At 49.8% G+C, this 22,429-nt stretch overlaps 1 protein-coding gene across 4 annotated transcripts in view; it reads right to left on the bottom strand.

The window, feature by feature from the left end:
* Positions 1–22,429, bottom strand: part of B3GAT1 (beta-1,3-glucuronyltransferase 1) — a 39,555-nt gene that overhangs the window by 6,861 nt on the left and 10,265 nt on the right. The window contains exons 2-6 of one of the 4 annotated variants that reach the window (XM_074851140.1): positions 10,768–10,900; positions 10,483–10,629; positions 7,553–7,638; positions 7,130–7,469; positions 4,191–4,487 (exon numbers count right to left, since the gene is read on the bottom strand). In XM_074851140.1, coding sequence (XP_074707241.1) covers positions 4,191–4,487; positions 7,130–7,469; positions 7,553–7,638 — 723 coding nt within the window. In that variant the 5' untranslated portion in view covers positions 10,483–10,629; positions 10,768–10,900. Of the gene's footprint in view, positions 1–4,190; positions 4,488–7,129; positions 7,639–10,482; positions 10,630–10,767; positions 10,901–13,329; positions 13,501–22,429 lie in introns of those variants that run through there. The other 3 variants (XM_074851138.1, XM_074851139.1, XM_074851137.1) reach the window with 3 other exon arrangements.

Raw genomic sequence — 22,429 nt, 5'->3', positions numbered from 1 at the left:
TTCTGCAGGCTCCCTTAGGCATTGTGGAGGCCCTCTTCTCCCAGAAGCACATCCATTGGTATAACAAATAAAGATTGCTTCTCCCTGTAACTCTTGCTTTTCTCACACGTCGAGAGAACTGTGGCCACTGCTATTAAATGAGCCAGAGTTCAAACAGTAAGTTTCAACTGTGCAATTCCACCAACGTGAAGATTTGTGCTTTGTGATATTATTTGGGTATTATGGGCAAAATATACAAGACCACAGGAGGAGACGAGGTCACAGCAGTCTGATTTGAGCTATTGCTGCTGCAGCACAGATCTGAAGGTCCACCATGGAGCAGTGCAGGCTGACGGTGCTGCAAAACCCGAATTACTCTGATGTAGATGACTGCTTTCAGCTGTGGTACAGGGGATGGCATTGGCACAGCAGTTCTGGTGACTAATCAGGACAAGACAAGGCCAAAGGTACCCTCCAAGTTTTGCATGTCTGTCATAAAAATCAACGGCTTGAGCACTGGTGCCTTTACTGGTGTGTGTGTGAAGCTTAACCAACAAAGTGTTGTCACATAGCAGCCAGGATACTGAAAGCTCACCGCAAACCACTGGTCACAAACCCACAAGAAAAGAGGAGCCCGATCTCAGGAACAATCTAACCCAAAAGAGGACAGATCTGCTCCATCTGTACCCTGTTGCTCAGCCCCTGAAAGGCAAAGAAAACAAAGAGCTCATGAAGCTGATTCCCCTCCCTGCCGTATGTAGCACCACAGGATAAAAATACTCTTTTTCAAGCCTTCTTGCCTTAGGCTGACATTTTCCCTCTCTCCTGCCCATTCTGAGCCAGTTTTAGCTGTTTTGGATCTGTGACATCATGAAGCAGCCAGTTCTGGTCTCCCTTTGCAGTGTAATGTCCTGGGCCCAAAGGCTTGGTCTCCTCCATGCACATGAGGATTTATTCCTCTCCCAGAGCCAGTTCCAAGACCCACGGCGTTGGTATGTGGTTCAGGTACTGCTGGGAGAGCTCTCTTTGCTCCCCGTTCTGTAGCCAGTGTCTGACAGCAACCTGTTATACCGACTGTGGCATTTAATAGCCTCTAAGGCTCAGAGACAGCCGTTCCCAGTCCAGCAGGAAAAGCTGCCAGCCAAATTCCCTTTCATAACACCCACCTGAACACCGAGCTGAGATTTAATCTCAGATTTCACACAGCCAAGAGATAAGGAGAGAGGAGGAATGACTACTTTCAGCCACCACTTCGATCCCAGGGAATTGCTACGGAGACCACCTGAGAGTACAGAAGCCTGCCTCCCCAAAGACACATACCTGTGCCTGTCTCCCCAGGGAAACAAGTGACTCCAGCAGCAGCTGGACAAGAAACGCCTCATTTCCAATGATCTTGTACTTTGTGGTCTGGCCTCTCCTGTCAGCCCAAGCTGAGGCTTTTTCAATAGCAGGGGCCACTCAAAAGTCTCTCTCCTTTAAGGGCTCCCTGGTTGAGCACACTGCAGCTCGCTTCCTCAGGTGTTAATAGAAAATGGAGAGCAGAGTATGTCCCAGTTACATCAAGCTGATGGGAATGTAAAATCTCAGACCTCGATTCTGTGTCAGTGGAGAGAGTGTGGTTTGCTTTGGGGGTGTGTGTGGGGGAAAATGCAGAAGCAGCAGAACACAGAAGTACTTAGCATGCTTGCAAAGTCTGTTTTCCTTACAACTCAAGTATAAACCAACACTTCCCTCCTGGTAGGGAGGGATAGCTCTCTCCTTTCCCCTCGGCAATTAATACTGACTTCCTTGATTTTCTCCTTCATTTTGGGCAGTTCCCAAATGAAAGAAAAGAAGCAGGATACATGTCTTTGGCCAAAGCTTAAGCTTTTTGCAGGAGTGTGCATTTGTGGGCTGAATTCTGATAAATATCACGAACACCAGCACTGCACCCAGGGAAGGCAGCATTTTTGGAGAACAGATGTCTGTGCTTATCTTACATACTTCTCTGATCCCTCCTTAACGACTCTGTCTGAGCACATCATAATTTTTAATGTAAATCTCACTGCAAACCATGACAACTGCTGGGAGCACACTAGCACAATGAAAAAGAAACCTGTGCTTTGATCTCGGGGCAAAAGGACCCCAGACCACTGTCTGCATTTGCCCTTCTCTGCCGCTTGTCTGGACTCTCCTCCTCATCAAACGGGTGAGCAAAACAGCAACTGGGAAATGGAGGCTGCTGGCATCAGCTAAAAGCAGAAAGGCAAGACTCAACCTGCAAAGCTGCACTCAGAGTTTGCCAGGAGCAGACAGCATTCAGTTCACAACAAGGACCCTTGTAAGATCTCCCCAGCCTAGCCAAAAAAAGAAATGCAGTCTGCTTTAAATCCTGGCCAGAGATTCCTGCTTCCTCTCCATCCCTGACCTGCAGCTCTGGTGTGACAGCACTGACACAGCAGCCTGTCTGACAGCACCGGTTTTTTTCCTCCTGCCTGGAAACAACCTTTTCCTTCCTCTCCTTCGTCCATGTGCTCCTCCACAACTGTCATTTCCTATCCCCAGCCTTTTAATGCAGCTTTTTTCCTATAATTATTTACAGTGGGGACAATATACCAAAGATTGCATAACTGGCCATGGAGTAAACACCCCTGATCTTCTGTACACCAGCCTAAAAGCAACCTGTGCCTCTCCCTCAGCCTGCTGGAAACACACTTATTTCCAGCCAGGGCTTTCTTCTTAGCTAGTAGGGCACACAGTGCCCAAGAACAGAGATCTAATTTTAATCCAATCTCTTTTCCCACCCTTGGGAGACCATCTGTGTTATTTGTCCCAGTGCTGGACAGCCATAACCACAGCCATGTAGATTTAAAAAATGAGGCACAGCAGGTATCAGATAATAAACAAAATTGCTCCTCCCCCTCTGCTCCTCTTCCTCATTCTTTGACTCCTTGCCTGAGCACTGCTGAACATTGAGATCCTTGTTTTTACCGCAGCTGGGGGCTGTGGAGCAGTGCAGAGGGAAAGCAGAGACAAAGGGATGGAGACTTGGAGCCAATACTGGGTCTGTTGGTGGTAACAGCTTATTTGCAAAAAAAGATCATCATAGAATCATAGAATCCTCCTGGGATAATGAAGCAATAAAGACTCTCTAAATCAGACCGGCTGGTGGCTATTACAGCCAAAGGCATGAGAGTGCTCCACAGGGGTCTGGGATCTCAGAGGGACCCCCTCCACTCCTGCGGGGCTCAGCAGACCCACTCACAAAGCTTTCAGAAGCTCCTGACAGCACCTCCGTCGCTGACGCGCTGTGATTGATGCCTGTCACACTAACCAGCATTGTCTCATTGTATCTCGCACGCTCCGCTGTCGTTCCAGATAGATATCCATCTGTTGTCTCTCATCTCAGCCTGGGAAGTCTTCAGGGAAAGAACCATCATTGTGTTCTGAGGTTCTACGTTATTTAGCACGCAGGGGTCCTGCTCCATGACCTGGGGGCTCTCAGGCAACGTGTACAGTCAAATAAATAGCAGCCGTTTGACAGCAGTAAAATCCCCCCAGAATGAAGCTTCCTGGAAGCCTCCTAGAGCTCAGAGAACATCCCGGGCATTAAAACATTTCTACATTATCTCTGATCTAGAAAGATCCAGGTTATTGTTAACTACAGATCCAGGTTATTGACAACTGGAGCGATATTGCAGAGGTGCCAAGGGGGAGAAGGCAACTTGGCAGTAAGGCAGCGACTGTGTGAACAGTTTTGTCCTGGAGTGGCTGGTACTCCTGGGTTACAGCTCAGACGGGTTCCAGAGGGCCAAATCTCAGGTGATGCCAGTTTATCACAGGAGTACCAATGTTCAAAAGCCCCCCCCTCAGGAATTCAGGTAAAGCAACCAACATACATTTCACCTATGGAATTCCCTGCTCCATGGGATTAGCAAGGCCACGAATAAGCCCATCTTGAAAATAATATTTTTCTAATATAAGAAAGAGGAACAATTACAGGGGAGAGAAGATTCCGTATTTCAGGGCCTATGGCGACCGCTAGCAGCCTGCAACCAAAAAAAGGTGAGTGCCCTGCCCATACTTTGATACATAATCCCCCATTCCCAGCTCCCTTGCAACGGGGGTGTTCTCCCTTCAAACACAGAGGCCAGGTGACTGAAGGATGGGGCTGAACAGGCTTTCCCCTACCTCTGGATCCTTCCAACCCACACAGGAGGACAAGACCGTACCTTAGTGCAATTGGCAGCTTTCGGCTCAAGGTCATTCAAGGTCACTAGTTCCCGGAGCAGGCTGCTCTCTTGGTAGCCTCCCTTCACTCCTCGCAGTTTGAAGTAAGCCTGAGATCGCTGGAGAATCAGTCTGAGGTTCACAGCAAACCCCGCCATGTCTATAGCAAAGGGGCGATGGGGGTCGAACACAGTTTTCCAGCCGTAGACCTTCCCAGCAGCGTTCACTTTGGGTGACTCATAGCGCAAGCCACCGACGAAGGCTACTGGCCACACCGACACCTTTCTGGTGCTGCGCATCTGGAGGCAAGGAAAGAGAAGGGGACGGTGGGTGCACACAGAAGGATCGGCTGCCTGCCACGTCCAACTCACAAACCAGCACCCCAGCAGAACGACTTCCACCTCGCTCGCTGTCCTGGAGGAGGTGAATGGCCCTGAACTTCAGCCCAAACCCTAGAGCTAAGAGCCTGGCTTATGTTCCCAGGCACCCTCTGTGGCTGGGAAAAAGCCGCAGAGCTCATCATTCATCTGCACAAGGATGCGCATCCTGGAGCTGGAGAAGCAAAGTGCTTTGGAAAGTGACAACTAACAACAGCGATAGTAACGGACAGCCATGGAGCCAGGCATGAGTTCAGCCCTAAAACCAAAGCTGCCAGTAATAAACATAACTGAGATTTAAGAGTGAGGTTTTTTGTCCAAAGGTCTTTAGAGCTGTGGCATCAGTCCTCCACACAGACAGCTGGGCAAATCAGGACACGGAGGAGGGAAGCACCTTGTCCAAGGCCACCTGGAAATGCAGGAATGGCGTATCGAGGAAGAAAGGTGCTGAGGAGTTTGAGCTGCACTCTCAGCCTATGAGCCACAATAAGGCTAAAAGCATCTTCAGCATCAGGCACTGCAGCTGTAGCCCAAAACCTCAGGGTCAGCTGAGAAGCGCAGGCGCTCCGGAAACTCCCAGCAAGCAGAACAGGGTTTGTAGCTGCTCCTGCTACCCAGCGGAACAAGGCTGGATGCCTCGACTCCCTGTAGAGTCAACAGACACAGATAGGAGCCACAAGGGGCCACTTGAGATGCCTGCACTTGCCTACGCAGATGCTTGGAATGCCAGTCTGGCCACTCGCCCCCCAGCGCCCTGTCCTGCTCTGCTGGCAGGCTCAGCCTCCTGCTCTGCTCTCAGCCCAGGTTCTTAGATCAGGGATCTCTCAGAGCTAATCTCATCACTGCTAATTACTGCAAACCAGACCAGAAGAGCTCTGGCACTTGCCCTTCTGCATTATACACATGCTAACGGCAGCCCCTGTCCACAGGGAACAATAGTGCGTGTCTTCTGCATTTCACAGCACATTTCATTGGCTCCATGTGACCTTAACTGCAGCTCCATATCAGAAAGGAGAAGGCTCTACGAGCAAAGCACATGAGTGAGCGAAGGAACCCTTTCTGCTTTATTAAAGCACGGTGCTGTCTCAAGATGCTGCCAGAGCCAGACTCAAAGGGGACTGTGGAAGAAAAGCATTCAGTCTGAATTTACTTTCAGGTTTAAAAGTGTGTATATTGCTGTGGCTATCCAAGCTGAAGGGAGAGCCATCAGGGAAGGGAAAGGCAGCATGTATGGAGCAAATCAATAGGAGATCCCTGTTAGAAAACTGGCAACTGGTGGGGAAGGCAGCAACCCTCCTTACCTGTCCCTTGCTGCAAGAGACAAAGGGAATGAGTAATTTCTGAGCTGGAAGCCAGGTGAGGTACAGTGCACTGTACGACCACTGCAAACCTGCAGACAGGGAAAGGCTCAGGGGTTCATTTAGAGCCCCAGTAGGAGTGGAACAAACAGCAAAGGGGGGAAAGCACATGGGAACCTTCCCCTGCTCAAGCCCGACAAGGTTGTCAGGACATGCCATCACAGCTCCTGGAGCTGCACACTGCCAGGCTGAGATCTCGGCCCCATCGCCTGCTTACGACGACCTGAGAGATCACCCATCCCCTGACGCTGCAAGAGGAAGCGCTCCGGAGCGGAGTGCTCCACATCTCCCGGCAGAGAGACAGCCCCTCTCCAAGGCAGTGCAGGAAAGGCTCTGCTTTTCTGAGAGAAGCAGCAAGCAGTAACAAACGCATGCTCCTCGCGTGTGCGGCAGGCCAGAGACAACGGCACTGAGCATCTCTGAACAAGATGTTCTGCAAGAGCTATGACTGTGCTGACACCGCTCAGACGTAACGCGGAAAGGGCACCGCTGCCTCCGCTGGGGAGCTGCGCAGAGCAGGCGCCAGGCTCTTGACAGCTACAGAATTTAACCAGTGGACACTCTGGGATGAGAGCAAACGAATGCAAACAGCAAGAAAGGAAGAGAAACCCCAGGGACTCCTCAAACAAAAGCAAACATGAATTAACAGGCAGCCAAGTGCGATGCACATAAGGGCGGTGGAGAAAAAAAGGTGGAAAACATCAGATCAGGAGCCAGCTGGGAATCTCCTCCAGGCTGGAGCATGGAAGGAGGATGGCCAAGGTTTCTTTTGCTAGGTACGTGCTTCTGCACAGGCACGTCGGACAGCAGGTGATGTTCCAACCCTGACCAGGCTCCCCACGGGGCAAGGCAGCCCCTCATTAGCTTCCTTTCCAGTAAAAATTATCTGCCTCCTGATGACATGCCACGGGATAAACTGGGGTTCCCATTACTTCACAGAATCATCTAGGTTGGAAAAGACCTTGAAGATCATCTAGTCCAACCATTAACCTCACACTGACCACGCAGGATGCCTTTGACACTGGGAAACACAGCTTTGCAGCGCAGGGACCAAGCCCCAGAGAAAACCTCAGGAGAGCTGCAGCGAGACCACTATACAGGCAAGAGCGATCCAGCACTCAGGAGAGGACGCACACGGCATCTTTTACACTCTGCATGCTAATCTGCTGCGTTCAGCCAGTTGAAGACCCCCCAGCAGGGTCTTACCTCCTCAAAGAGCTCCAGGCTGTAGGTGTTATCATCATCGGCAAAGTAAACAATCCCAGGCTGGCTGTTATTTTTGTTAAAGGTCTCTCTCAGCCATCTCAAGGCAAGGTTCCTCTGCATGGTGCCCCGGGGAATGCGGGGATCCCTCATGTCTCCCCGCAGCTTGTAGTTGCGGGGTGTCTCCACGTTGAGGTGGGTGTAGTTAAGCCCAGTGTCTCGCAGCAGCCGGGTGATGAGAGGCGTGCGCCGCTGGGAGTCCTCCACCAGGATCCAGTGCAGGTTCGGCACGTGCAGGAGGGTGTTGGCCAGGCGCGTCAGCTCTGCCTTCTGTACGGGCCGGCTGTAGGTGGGTGTAACGACGTGGATGGTGGGAAGGGTGTCTGACCACGGGGGTGGGCGGGTATAAACATATTCTGTCCTCACCACCTCCACAATGTCCCGGTCCGACAGGCAGTATTCCTTGGAGTCCAAGCCTGCAGCGAGATCACGCCGGGAGTCACCACCATCATCTGAGCAAGGGTACGAGAGAGAAGAAAAAGCTGCATGGACTCAGTCCTCCAACACCCCCCAACTGAGCCAGCAGGCTGCTTGCTAATAGCAGGTCACCCTCATGGTTTCAGAGGAAAGGAAACAAGCTCGGATGGAGGCTTTAATAAACGAGTACACAAATAAATAAAGGAATCCGGGACAAACACACATGAGAAAAGAAGTTCCTGCTGTTAGAAAAGCAGCACCAAACAAGGCCCGAGAGCCCAGGATAGTGCTGCAGCAGAGTGCTCAGAGTAAGCAACTTCAAAAAGCACCCAGAAGAGAGAGGTTTGTACAGCAATTAGATCTAGATAAAGAAAATAGCAACACGGACTGACAATCTGTCATTCCTGAAGAGCTCCAGTGCTCTGGGCAGCATGCTCAGCGGGACAGGACTCACGGCTCTGCGCTGGAGCACCTGGATTGGGAGGCTGGAAACTAACTGGTGGAAAATACCACGTCAGTGAAGATCCCCCAGCAGCATCGGCTGGCCAGGATACCACAGTACCCCCTGCTCTCCTGACAGGCCTGGGATGGGAGAAGCAGGGAAAGACACACTTCAAATCCAGAAGTGGAGAGTAGGAATTAAAGCCTGTAATTGTAGGCTTTTTCCTGCAGAGACTTTCACCTGCCTCTGACTAACCTCTCCTCAAAAAGCCCCTACCAATCTCTGAACATAACAGCCCGTTCAGTAGTGCGGATGTGAACAGGGAACAGCACGCATATAGCATACACTGACCCAAACATATAAAATCCTTGCAAATAGAGATTCACAATCAGCTCAAGGAAACAAAAAATGTCCATGCAGCTGTTGCTTTTCCAGGGTGCGACTTTCACACTTTTGTAGACCAGCAGGAATACCACAGTCCACAGTCAGGAACTGGCAGAGATGAAGGGGCACCTCCATTTAGGATATAAGTCAGCTGCTCTCTAGTGGGCACGTAATACTTTGAGCCATAGATTTTGCAAAACTGGCTACTACCAGGAACTTCAGATGAGAAAGAACAGGAACAGACAGACATTAGATCTGACCCAGCAGGGTACTACCTATGGTTTTTTCATAGCATGTTACTCTTCCAGCAGCACAGACTTTGATACCAGCCCTGAACCAAATGAAGGCCTTGTACTCCACAGCATTGGTGAAGGGAGGATGCATCTCGGGGCGGGGGGCAGGGACAAGGTGTCCTGCACATGTTGGTATCAGGCCCTGTATAAGGCAAAGCACATCAACATCACACAGCAGAGCTCTCTGAAAGCAGAGAACACTGGAATTAATTCAGAAATAAATCTGCAAAATGCATTGGACACAGACACAAATGTAATTAGCCAGGACGGTGCTTGAGACAGTTTGCAAACCCCTGCAGGTCAAACCCTCAGCTGTAAAACCTGGCACTGCCGTTCTGGGCTCGCCTAGTGTATAGATGCACATCTCTTTTTCAGCACCTGCTACCACAGGATCTCAGAAAACGCATTACAAGAACAAAGCAATTTCTCCCAAGAGCTTTCCCTATCACCACTCCTTTTCCACTGGGGGCTCAGAGAAGCAGAGACACAGGAAGTGTCTTACCAAGGTCATCGGTAGGTTCATGACGGAGTCAGAGCAGAGCAGTCCCTGTGCTGTAACTTCAGTGTTTGGGGCCATTCACAAAAAACAGCTCCTAGGCTTTAGGCCACTGAATCAAACTGGTATATAGCCAGTGTATTCTTAGTAGTCTTTCAAGTCCTGTTTTAGAGCCCAATAGATCCCTCATCCTCTGAAACACTGGCCACCTTCCAGAGGGGATCACAGTCATTTTTCCCTTAAGAACTGCCCAAAGCCTCACGGGGCCCTGTCAGTCTTCCAAGGGGAAAGGTAAAGCTGCTCAGGACAGACTCTGAACTTCTGACAATTCAAACCACACATCAGACTGTTCAGCAAAAGGATAAGCAACTGTGGAGGATGCGTGCAAACATTAAAATGAAAAGGGGAGAAAATCTCCCAGAGAAAGGGACTAGAGAGGGAATGAGCTGGCCTCCTTCACCACAAGACAAACCTCGCCAAGCTGACCCGCCTGCCCTGGTGCTCAGCAGAGGGGCAGAACCAGGAATGAAGAGCACAGTAGGCAGCGTGGCTTCTTCCAGCCCCCAAGAGTTCTCACAGCCCTTGGATATGGCTGCTAGGCCAAGAACAGGATAAAAACTAGGACCTTTCTGGCCAGAGGAGATCCCTCAGAACTCCCTGCATTCATCTGATTTAGGCCAGGGTTTTATTTAATGCTTTGTGTGACAGGTAGCATGGAAGCTGACACTCTCATAGCATCGTAACTCCACCGAGCAATCAGGTGAGATGCTGGTTCTTGCCTTCTCCTTCAAGTGCAAGAGCACCAGTTTGCTGCTTTCCTGAGATCACTTAAAAAATGCTCTTTGCCTCATGTCTCCCAGAGCAGCTGTCTCATGTGGCAGCTTTGTTTCCTCTGCTCTTTTTTGCAGCTTTCCTGCTGGACTAACTTGTGTGCAGAATGCTGCAAAGGCCAGCAGGAAGGGACTCCTTTCTCATGGATCATCAGGGAGCAAAGAAAAGCATCTTCCTTCAGTACTCTTCTGGATTTAGGCCACAAAGAGCTCTCCAAGTGCAGTAAGTGTATCCCGAGGCTTGGAGTTTGATGTCTCTGAAGAACCCCTATGAGCACTGGGCTGTTCCTACAGCAGAAGTGGGAAGGCTTCTGCATGAGCATGGACTGGGAGCTGAGATGAGCATGGCTGCCATGGAGAAATGAAATGAGAGAGGAGATGAGGACGAGGGAGGGATGCACAGACTGGGCATGGGCTGGTTTGATTTCTCTCACCCTTGTGCACTGCAAGCAGTGGAGCAATGGTGCTCTGGTGCCAGACGGTGATTAGTAGTGTCCAGGGCAGAACTATCAGCACGATAGCCAGGATGTCTCGTCTCTTCGGCATCTCCAAGACTGACTGGACCCACAGCTCCTCATTACCTGACAGTGAAAACCCCAGAGACAGAACAGCAGAGCACATGGAGAACAGAAATAAATGGGCAAGAAGGAACAAGGACAGAGAGAGAGAACGCGAGAGAGGGAGAGAGCAGCAAAGGCGACACGACTCGTAGGTCTTACCAGTGCTTACAACCCACCCATTGCAGAAGCAGGTTTGGAGGGGCCTCGGCTGGGACCAGGAGCAGGAGGGCACTTCTACAGGATGCTGCTGGAGCTGCCAGCAGGAACCTCAGGGACTCATTTGGAAGGAAACCTGCAACACAGAGCAAGGGTGAGTAGGCAGAGAAAAGTACTAGGGAGCTGCTCCTCAGAGTTCACAAATCCTCCTCAAGAAGAGCAAACCAAACTGGGGCAGCGAGCAGCAGCAATGTGTCCCACCCCTCCAGGGAGAGAAGTCTTGTGGGTGCCCACAGCCTTGCTTTCCTTTGCATCCCCTTGTCAAGCAAAGCCCTTGCTTTGGCCAAGCAAAAGTTGCTCAGTGCTGCGGCATCTGAACCATCCCCGCAGCGGGAAAGGACCCCTCGTCCACAAGCCAGCTGAGCCTCCCAACACCCTGTGTTGGGTCCAAGCCCCGGGAGGAAACAGAGACCATAACAACCGTGTTACTTGCCTGACACACAGCACGTGCTCTGACCCACCAGACCCTCGCCCTCTGCCAGCACAGCACTCAGGGTGACTGTGCCTCCAGCCTTGGGAATAGTGACCCCACATTTTGCCCGTCATTGTAATCCCCTCAGCTCAGACCATCCTGCTGGAATCTTTGATGCAGCCAGTTTTAACTCAAGCTTCCAATGGCCTGTTCAGGTTCATTTCTTCCATCTCAGAGGTGTTGCGACCGGAGTATATTAAACTGCCACAATGGCTTAGTTTGATTCAATACAAGCCCATACAAGATTTAAGCAGACTGTATTTTATCCAAGTATCTTGGCAAGCAGAGTACATCACTTAGCAGGGACACGCACGGTGGACAGTTTGCAAACATGGGTAGCAGTTTAGTACCGCTGTTCCCAGGTGGGGGAACACATTAGCCTGCTGCTAAAAGGGCTGCATTGCAGACAGGGAGAGCCCAGAGAGTGCCGCAGTCGAAGGCAGGGAGCAGCCTGCTCTGGGGAAAAGCACCCATCTCCCACTGCCACTGCAGTGCCCTGGCAACTGTCAGATCCCCTCCTTAAATCAGAGGGGAGCTCCTCAAGCCTGGGCTGTAGATACGATGCTACTTTGCAAATGTTTTTCCTGAGACCCTTGGAGCTGGCTTTTTCTTGGTTGCATGGGGCAGTCACGGAGAGATCCAGGTTCAAATCCCTGATTAGCCCCATTTGGATTGATCTGAATTTGCCTTGGCCGTGCCTTGACCACTGGGCTGTACAGTCAGCCCCGGCACCGAGCCCAGTGGAAGCCTTGCAGCGCAAGGGCTCCAAGAACCCATGGGCTGTCCTTTTAAAGTGCCAGCAAGTGATATTTAAGTTGCTGGACAGAGCCTGGTTCTTCCAAATTAGCACTTCAATCAGAGGTATTAATTTACCAGGAAAAATGAGGGATAGGGAAAACACTGTCTTTAAAAGGGACGTGTAAATGTCCTTCAACAAAAGTTGCAGCAATTCTATTTTTTTTCCACACATACAAAACCCCAACTCATCAAGAAATTTCCAGCCAACTAGCAAACAGTCAGTTCCCCACCCAGAGGTCTCTCACCAGGGAGAGACCTGCCACCTCTCCCACAAAAATCTTGCCCGCATCTATGGAGCTGGGGACCCATCCTCCTCGTGCGCACCCTCCCTCCTCCGGCACCGTGCACAGAGGCAAAGCCTCGCTCGGGAGACCCTCGTCAGAACACGCCATCAGCAGACGTGCTGGCAAACTGCATTTAGGAAATGCAAGGACCCAGAGGTATGGAAGGAGGCTGTGGTGGATCAGGGCAAGCTGCAGCTAGTGAGGGTGATAAGAGGAAACAACAACAAATCCCTAAACGAACCACCAAAACCATCTGGTTCTATGGAAAGCAGAGTTTCCTGCAGTCAAGTATGGGGAACCAGCAGGAAAAAAATCTTTTCAGAACCCAAGGATATGCTCTGTGCAGCCAGACACCCTGCAGACTTTCAAGGAAGCATCTCCCAGCAACGCGGATTTGTCCCTTTTTTTTTTTTTTTTTTTTTTTTTCCAGAACCGGAGAAAGCAGCCTCATCCAGACAAATTAAACCAGGGAGGAAGAGGAAGAATTATTCCAGCAAACATCAGCCTTCTGCTGCATCCCTGTCCAGCTCTCTGAGCCAGAGAAATCCCACTGGCCTAGCACTGCCAAAGCACACAGTGCCCTCAGGAAAGAGCATCTGGCCTCATCCTTGCTGTCCCAGCAGTTGCTGTCAGTGCCTGAACAGAGGACACTGAGCGCTGGCATCCTCTGAATCCTCTAACAAAGCCAGAACATGTCCCTTGAGCATCCCGGTAGGACAGAGCTGTACAGGGCAGCTCTGAAAAGACCCAACACCTTGCCTAGTAAAGTGCCTTCGCTGCAAATGCACCAAGGAAAGGCCTCTGCCACTGGAGAGGGGGTGGGAGGAAACAACATGCTAAAAGAGCCACTCAGAGTCAATTCACAGCGTCTGGCAAGCTGCCACAGTGGGCTGGCATGCATCAAATGCCCCGTTTGTCAAGGGCAGCTTCCTCTAAATACAGTGCTCTTACCTTAAAGACGCCTTTTCCCTGCCTCCTGCCAATTCAGGCTCAACTTGTCGGCATCCTCCCATAGGATACGCTGACCCTGGGCTTCCTACGATGGAGAAGCTTTGGGCTGGGGTGCTACTCTGATTTCCATCCCCTCAACAGAGGGGAAAACAAGCAGCCTCCAACAATCTGTGCGTTGGTCTCTTCAGCATCGATTCCTTTTAATTTGCTACAGAGCATTTAGCAGCTCCCTGGTCACTCATCTGTCACTTTGCTGCTCCAGCTGCCAAGGGCCAACACAGCCCACTCGTGCCCCAGCAGAGAGCTGTCGGTTTTGCTTTGCAGCTCTGCTCGGGCTGGCAGCAGAGAGCTCCCGGGGACGCTCTCCGCCGTGGGAAGCCTTCCTCCCCACGTCCTGCCTTTTGCACCGTCGGCAATTGCGGGCTGCAGATGTGAATCGGACACCCCGCGCGCGGTGGCTGTAATTAATGTTCCCTTCCCTACATACAGCGCGCTCGCATGCCCAGAGGGACACAACCCCAGCGTGGATCCGAATCGCAGATGGCGATGGGTCAGCTGGGGAGAACGGGGAGCCGCAGAGCTCAGCCTGACCCCCGGTTGCTGACCCGGGCCCCCGCACCCCGCGCTGCCTGTCGGCAGCCACGCCGTACCACGCACGCCGCTCTGCAGCAAAGGCGTTAATTCCTGAAGCGATTTGATTTTATTGATGTCCCTGAAAAGCCTGACTGAAGGACAGCGTAAGAATTCGCTTGGGGCTGCTGTGAGCACTATGAAATCTGGATCCAGACAAAGTATTTCAAGCGTGTTCCCTCTCAACACACTAATGGCCCCAGCGCAGGGTGCCGCCAGTTCTCAGTGTAACAAAGCCACGCTCCCACCTCACCGTCACGTGTTAAAGCTGCCAAAGGTGAAATCCATTTTCTCCTGCGAACAACATCAGCTAGGAAATACATGGTCGCCTGTGATTTTACACTGCTGGTGCGAGAAGTCACAGCTTCACAGCCCAAGACTCACCCCGCATCCAAAAAATCCCTTGCTACCAAAGCAGAACGATGCTTTTTGTGGCTGTCTATGGCACAAGTGAGGCTAGTGAAAAATTAGTCTGGGAAAATTATGCTCCTCTTCAAGGCATCCACTCTACCCCTGCCCCATCATAATACCACTCTCCTTTTCCCACTGAAAACGGTTCAAAACAAAACCTGGCTTTGTTCAGAATGCCAATTTTAGGCTGCTTCTATCTCCTCCTCCACAGGGAAAAGAAGGAGAAGGAACAAATTGAAACATGAATTAATTACAAAGATCAAACTCCCTTTTCCACTACAGAAAGTATACTTCCTTTTTTCAGTTGTGAAAAATCATGCAAAAGACACAAAGCACCAGCTTAAATGGAAACGATTTGGGGGTTAAAATATTTCTAAACCAAAGGTGTTTTGCACAGTTTGTTGACGCTCCTTGGCAGAAATATATTTTGACATGCTGCAAGAGGAAGGGCTGTGCCACATGGTGACAGAGATTTCACATCCTCCGGCAGAGGGCAATGGTGTCAAGGCATGACAATATTAAAAGGGCACTCATCTAATAAAAAAGCTCTAATAAATCCTGGAGCCATGTGTTAGTAACGTGCTGGATTATTAAATGCTGAAGGTTCTTTTTTTAAATCAAGTTAATTGGCGTCGGCTCTGACACTTACCATAGGAAACACTGATTTGATCTGCAATCTGGTTTATAGTTGGTTTTACCTTCTTTCTTCCTTTGGGGCTGAGCAGCCCCTGCGTCATTACTCCTCGGGTTTCCCACATTGAACAGAAGTGATTTAGAACATGTTAAACTAAAGAACTGCTTTAACGGAATTTGTATATATACATAAGTCACTGGAGTAGAAATACTTTCCAGATATAAGAAACACACACACAAAAAACCCAAACAAACATACCAAGCACTTACTTGTATTACAAGCCAGCCAGAAAATAACAAAGTCAAATCCTCAACAAAAGCTTTACAAAGAAAATAACCACTCATACTTCAGGATACAAAGTATATTCTCACTAATAGCCTTTCCCCCTGGGCAAAGTATCCCCTAAACCTAAACACAGGGTTTCTGTCACCTTTGCCATAGCAACTGGTTCTGATCCCTGCTGGAAAATGATGGAGCAGCAGCACAAGCCAGAGCTGGTCCCTCCGCTGAGGCCACCCCGACGCACTGAGCAGCTGGAGCACAACCCCAGCGACCCAACAAGCCCTTCTGAACTCACATCCCGGCTCACGCGCCTGAGCCGCTCGTCTTGCACAGAAAACGACTTGCGGGCGTGTGAGCGCGGCAGTGTCACGCCCATTTTTCAGATCAGGAAACTGAGGCACAGGGCAGTTACGGCTCTCCCTGGCAATCACACAGCACAGCAGACACTGGGGACAAGGGCTCGGTCATTGGGCTACCACCGGCTGCATGTGGGCACACTGGTGGCCGGCTGGAGTTGCTCCGTAGGAGCCCTGCTCCTCTCCACACTGTGTGGCAGGGGACAGGCACGACAAGCCTCTGTCTAAGATTTTGGTGTTTGGCAGAAAAGGCTTGTAAAGCACAGGCTAAAAATAAAGGTAGTAATAAAAGCCTCGTGCTCGTTAATTACTCTGTAAGCCATTACTGCCTAAAAACCCCATAACTTTAATGGGGGCTATTATAAGTATAGTAGCAAAACTGTGGAGCTAATTACTGTTTAGTTATTAAGCAGAACATAGCCAGCACTGAATAATGAGCACACAGAATTGCTTGTTCTTCAAGGATTTAATCAGGGGTGCTAGCTTCAACCTCAGACTCTCCCGACTCACGGGAGAAAAGGATGGAGGCTTTGCAGCCCAGCCCTGCCAGAAGGCCACGGGCCACCACATGGGGCAATGTCCCATCCTTGAGCCAGAGCCAATTTGTACAACGCGAAGCTGAAACTGCGAGTCAAGAAAGGGAGTGAGAATGAGTCAGAAGTGTTTCTGATCACCGTTACCAATCTGCTGGCGAGAGGAGAACTACATTCATCCGCAGGAAGCAAAAATGTTGAGCCAATGTAGACTGGGTCTGTGATGGAGGGTGAGGGTTTGCATCATCTCTTCATGCAACATTTGCTTCCTTCTTTATAAAAAATTAAAATAATTCCTGTGGCCAAAAATAGAGTAATAATGTGGTGCTCTTTTTTCTTTCTTTCTTTTTTACATGCAAAAAAATTAGAAAATTCAGAAATATTGGAAAAGCCTGGAAAGGAAGCGTGGTTTTAGGAGGCTGTTTTTCCACTCAATACTTTTGTCCAGCTTCAGCTGCAAACCTTAGTTCTGTCACTACACTTGCCTTGGGTGCATACACAGGGGCCGCTCCTTGTGTCTTCCAAGCGGTTAGAGAAATTAAGGCACAAAGATTGTAGAATTTCCCCAACCTTGCAACAGTTGAGGCAAAACCTGATCTACTCTCCCCTTCCAGTTGTGAGTCCCTGAGCCCTGTTGCAACAAATGGGATCAAGAACTCAGATTATCTCACAGAAAAAAATAATATTAACCAAGCTTCTCAGAACAACACTTAACATTTAAAGCAAGCATGAGCAAAGTGGATCAAGGGAGCTCAACACAAGCACAATTAGCTCCTGTAACTTATTGCCACAGGATACTAAAAAGAACAAGAACTTAACAGGATTCGAAAAAGGATTAGTTGTGTATGCGAATAAACTGCATATCCAGAATTAGAATGAACCACCCACCAGTTTGGAAAACATATAAACCCTTGAGTTTCGGAGCTTCAGCCAAATTTTAACAAGCATCAGAAACTTTCTCTTCTCCAGATTAATCTTCCCCCCATGCTGCTCCACCTCTGCAGATGCTGGTAGAGGTGGCCAGAGCTAGAAACAGGACAGGAGAAGTGATGGCCCTGCTCTTATGCTGGCTACACTGCCTACTCCCAAGATCTCACTGCTTCCCACAGCAAGGCAGATCTTCTGTGAAATATTTAAAAGATTTAATGCATTGTCCTAAATGTGTTTGTTTCCTTGTACAGGTTCTTACACTACAACCGTCACCACAGTGCCCAGTGCTGTCCGGGATTTCTTGAAGATCCTTAGCTACAGTCACTGCACTTCCTTCCTTATTGCTCCACAGACACAGAGGGGGAAACCTTGGAAGGGACAGGTAGCCTTTTATTTCGGTGCTTTTGAAGAGGGTTGAACCTGGGCTTTGCAATCTTCTTGTAATAAGCAAAGCAGAAGCAAGAAACATGTCACGCACTTGGCAACAGAAAGTGGTGAGGCTGATGTGGATCCTTGGTGCCTGGGAGAGTCTCATCAGCCTTGGCCTGGCCACCCAGGAAATCCTGTCTGTCATAGAGGCAGTGCTGCCCTTACTGCTTCCAGAGGATGCGCTGGTCTGTCAGTCAGGATTGGCAAGGCTTGGTCCAGACTCTCTCTCAAGTAAGGAAAGCTGTGGGTTGACTCAAGTCTTGGATGAGAAAGCATTTACAGCACCCAATACTTCTTGATAAACGGCTGCACTTCACTTCACACATGGTTTTTAAAAAGCATCTCTATCAAGATGAAAAGCTGTTTGAATTACAGCCCACTTCCAAAATAGAAAGACAACTGGGAGTTGTTTTCTTAGGGGAAATGCTGATGACACCCATGAAAAGTTGTTCGACTTTCTTTAAGGTTGTTTGTGGGTGAATGCTGAATGAGTGCTGGGAAAAGACTGCTCCGACAATTAGCTCATTTAAGGGCTTCTCCATCAAGTCTTCTCGAACGGGTGACACAACGATACCTTGAGTTATCCCCTTTGCTCAGCTAAGACCACGTCAACATTGTCAGAAGCAGACAGATTTCCAGACCCTCTATTTCCACCTCTGTGGTCTGCATTGCACTGAATATTTTGTGCACTGCTGACTTTCATAGATTTTTAAAAAGTGACATTAACAAAGGATGACCCAATTTCAACATGATTGGACTAAATCCCACAGCTCCATAATAGGCTTTGCATACGCTTTGTCCAAAGGGTTTGAAGACACGTGTGATACCTCATCTAAGAGAGGCGGCAGGCCGCAACGACCCAGCCTCACCTTTCCAACCAGCAGGCCAGCGAAGGCCACTGTTTCAGGATCTGCAAAACTCAATCATTGAGCCAAACATGTCAAGATAACACCAGGCTCCCTGTGGACTTGCCTTTCTCCTTCTGCACAAGGAAGTTAAATATGCGTAACACAGCTGGGTGATGAAAGAACGGACATGGCTGTCAGAAGAAAGCCTGCGATGCTGGCTAATGCTGTAGTAAGGATTACCTCACCACCACGCACTTCACAGCTTTACTTGTTAGCGGTTGAGAGAAGCCCCAGGCTTTTATACACCGTCTGAATTAAGGGTGTAGGATTCTGTGGGTGCATCTAGAACCCCAAGCTGGTGGGATCCACTGGGGGCTGCCTCCCATTCCACTGGCACCTGGGAAAGTTCACAAATACGACCATCGATCATGAAGAGCTGTGCCCAGCAAGCCACAAGCCTTAATTTCATCTCCCAGCTGGCTCTGCAGTATGTTCCCAATTCCAGACCTGGAGATGAGACTGCTCACCTCCCACACGCTGTTACCTCTTGACTCGGTGGGGAGACGAGGCGGGGGGAGCGCAGCAGAGCCCACCGCCCCGCTCAGCTGCGGGTCAGGGCACGCAGCACGTGGCACACGCCTCTCAGCGCCAGCTCCGTACCTCAGAGCTGGCTTCATAGCCATCAGCGCTGACTTTTAATTACGGAGTTCTTCCCTACCCCTGAAAAAAAATAAATCCTGCTCTATTTAAAAAGAGTTATTAATAACCTGATTCTAATGCATAAAAAAAAGGGGAAAAAAAGAAGCCTAGCGGAGCTAGTGAGCAAGCTAGCCCTCTCCCACTGCAGCAAGCTACCACTGTGCACCCTAAATACCTTAAAAAGGGATTTAGTTTTCAAAAGCGTAATTTTTTTTTTTTCAATAGCCAACATCAAGTATCTTAAAGGTGTTTTTTTTGAAGGCTGGGGAAAAAAATATGCAGGCATTCAAATTCTCCATTACTTTTGAAAACACCAGCTGTTGTAAGCACAAGTCCCTGAAGACGCCACTGAAGTAAAAACTGCTTTGCAGGAGCTGCTGTCAGAGCTGCTTGTGAGAGTGCACGTGTCCAGGCTGAGAGGTGCTCGGGACAGGAGCGAAGAGCGTCCATTGCCGGGGGAGCACAACGGTCCTGGGGGCAGAGTAGTGCTCCTAGCACGCTGTGAATTCACACATGGCAGCTCCTCCACACTCCTTCCCACAACACCACTTCCAACACGTGCTGCTCACGAGGCAGCTGCGGAAGCCTGGAATGAGTTGCTTTGTATTTCAGAGGCACTAGGAGCAGCCATGCAGGTAATGTGAGCTGAAGAGCTGCTGGGCTATATGTTCACATATAAATTTCTGCCTTATTGCAAACTACTTTTTTACTGCAGACAAGCCTGCAACAGGGCCAGGGCTCCCAGGTCAGCTGCTGCACCCTACTCAAGCAGCCCGTTCAAGAGTCCTTGTTAGCTGCTGCTTGAGCAACAAACCCTCCAGCATCACAGCATACCCCAACGTTGCAGAAATATATTTATACCGTAGCAGCAGTGCTTAGAGGGACAGGGCCATTCACTGAGTCACAGAAGTATTTCCCACAGGTTTTTTCTCCTATGGCTTTGGGGGACAGACCTAGCAAAGATGCAGCGTGGCGCTCAGAGATCCCGCAGCTCCCTGGTTAGCGGTTGGCCAAAAAAAAAATCACAGTCAAAACCACTACACCAACCTACAGAGAAACCCCCCAGCTCCCTTCTCTGTTAGATGGCTTCTTTAAAGAGACGAGGCTCAAATCCTAAGCCCTGCTCAGTGCTGGGTGGTCAAGCAGGGCATAGAGAGTCCGACAGCCTGTGACCTCTGCAAAAGTCACTAATGGGACTGAGGGATTAACATCGATTCTTTCATGCTACAGCGTGGAAAGGGAAGGCGGGGGGATTTGGGATGATAAAGCAAACACCCAACTATAATTCAGCAGCTTGCAACACAATCAATCGCCGCTTGCAGTTCTGCAGTCCATTAGTATAGCCACAAACCTACACAATCTTCTCCTTGGAAACAGGAAGGTCATTTTAAAATTATCTCCCTTCAATTTCTGGTCCTAACCCCACTGTGCCCACTGAAAGGAAGTGCACAGGGCTTCCCAGGATGCCCTCATCTTTCTTCCCTCACGTCCTTTCTCCACAGTGAACACGGAGGCTTTTGTCTACCTGGGAACCTTTGACGTGTCAAAATAACACGGCCCATCTTCCATTTGAGAGGCATTTGGAAGGAAATGATTTCTTTTCCTCTACTAGCATAAAACCCCCATCTGCCAATCCAATAAACCCAGAGGTATTCCACCATTGCCCAAGGCGGTGGGATTTGGCTCTTAGTTTCTCTCTTAGTGGGAAAGGCGAGGGCTAAATCTACCAGTTTGTCAAGCTTCCAGTCTAGGCCTGGTTCTGACTCTGGCTTCCCCCATGGCTTAGTTACTTTGGCTCACCTGCACCTCGGCTTGCTCTAGAGGTGAGATGAAAATAGCTGCCTACTTTTGGACAGGAATCACAAGGCTCAAGTAGCTCACAGGCTAAATACAGAAATGGCACAAGCACTGATGCCCGAGGTGCTGGCAAAGCCCAGCTCACACCAATCTGACAGCCTGGTGTGCATGCCTGGGGAAGGTCATGTCTCCTAATTTTAGATTCACCCAAGGGCCAAATCCAGCCCAGATCTTCTCCATATGAATGAAAAATGGAGAAGCCAAACAAAAGCTGGAGACAGAATTAAGCCAACAGTTTCGCAGCCCAACTCCAAAAAGCAGTGAACAGGAAAGACCATCACCTATGAGTACCTCTCCCTGCTGCCCAGCTCCCAGTAGCCCTCACCAGCCCCTGCCATTCCTAAGAGCATCTTCATCACTTGCAAAAGCTCGACCTGCTCAGCCAAGCACCATCCTGCCACCAAACTAGCGGGGACAGAGGGAAATCCTCCCTGTGGTCCGCAGAGTGTCTCAGCACCAGGGAACTCTAAGCTACACGTGGCTGAAAACATGCACACGTAACCTGACACGGCTGCTGGGCCGACAGACTCCCTTGCAGGGTTCTACTTGCAAGGTGAAGAGCGAGACAAGCCCGTGGGGAGCTCTGAGAAAACTGGAGGGTTTTGTAATGGCTGCTCTAAGAATATTGTAATCATGCAGTAATTATGGTGCCTCTCAAATCAACCAGGCAAATTACATCGTTATTATTACGACTGTCACCAACCTTGCGTGGCAGGGACAGAGAGGCAGGCCACCCCTTGCCCAGGGAGGGAACAGGGTCAGGGGACTATCAGCAGAGCCACAGCACAGACCCACCAGACTCCCTTCAGGCCTGGCCAGCCCATGCGATTGCAGCCTGGGAGCTTCCTCACGTGACTAGGACCACATCTGTACTTTCCTAGGCTGTATCTCAAGGTACAAGGCTTAATTAGTCAGGTTGACTTTACCTTTTTTTAATTAAACAAGTATCTTCAAGCACAAGTGCAGCCCTTGTCATTTGACTGGAACTGTCAGTCTTTCAAATGTCATTCTTGCAGATGACTAATCTTTAAAAACAAGAGTTACTAAACTCTTTGACTCAGTTGATAATGAGCCAGAGCAATAATGATGGTTGAGACTGAGAAGGAGAGATCAGTGCTGCCTGGACCCAGAAGGGCTCAGTGCTGCATGTGGCCCTAAAGCCTTTCTGCATCTCGAGGGACTGGGGCTTCCTGACAAATACAGGATGCCAGCTACAGAAATGGGGGATGCGGCACGTCTGTGGGAACATCTCAGCACACTTGCTCCTCTGAGTCGCTGTCATGTTGACAAAAAAGAGAAGAATTTCCTCTTTCAGTCTCTCTGAATGTGTTGGTTTTCTCAGTGCAGAGTGAAGACCTCGTTTCATTCTGCCTCCTCCACAGGCTCCCTTTTGAACAGGTTTCCCTGGACTCCCTGATCCTCCGTTTTCCCACATCTACCCAATGCAACACTGCTTTGGGAAGCAGCCCAAGATTTACAAGCCAAAAAGCG

This window comes from Strix uralensis, chromosome 26 (assembly GCF_047716275.1).
Source record: "Strix uralensis isolate ZFMK-TIS-50842 chromosome 26, bStrUra1, whole genome shotgun sequence".
NCBI classification, from domain to species: domain Eukaryota; kingdom Metazoa; phylum Chordata; class Aves; order Strigiformes; family Strigidae; genus Strix; species Strix uralensis.
Note: the sequence above shows the minus strand (reverse complement) of the source record. Positions and strands in the feature narration are given on the sequence as shown.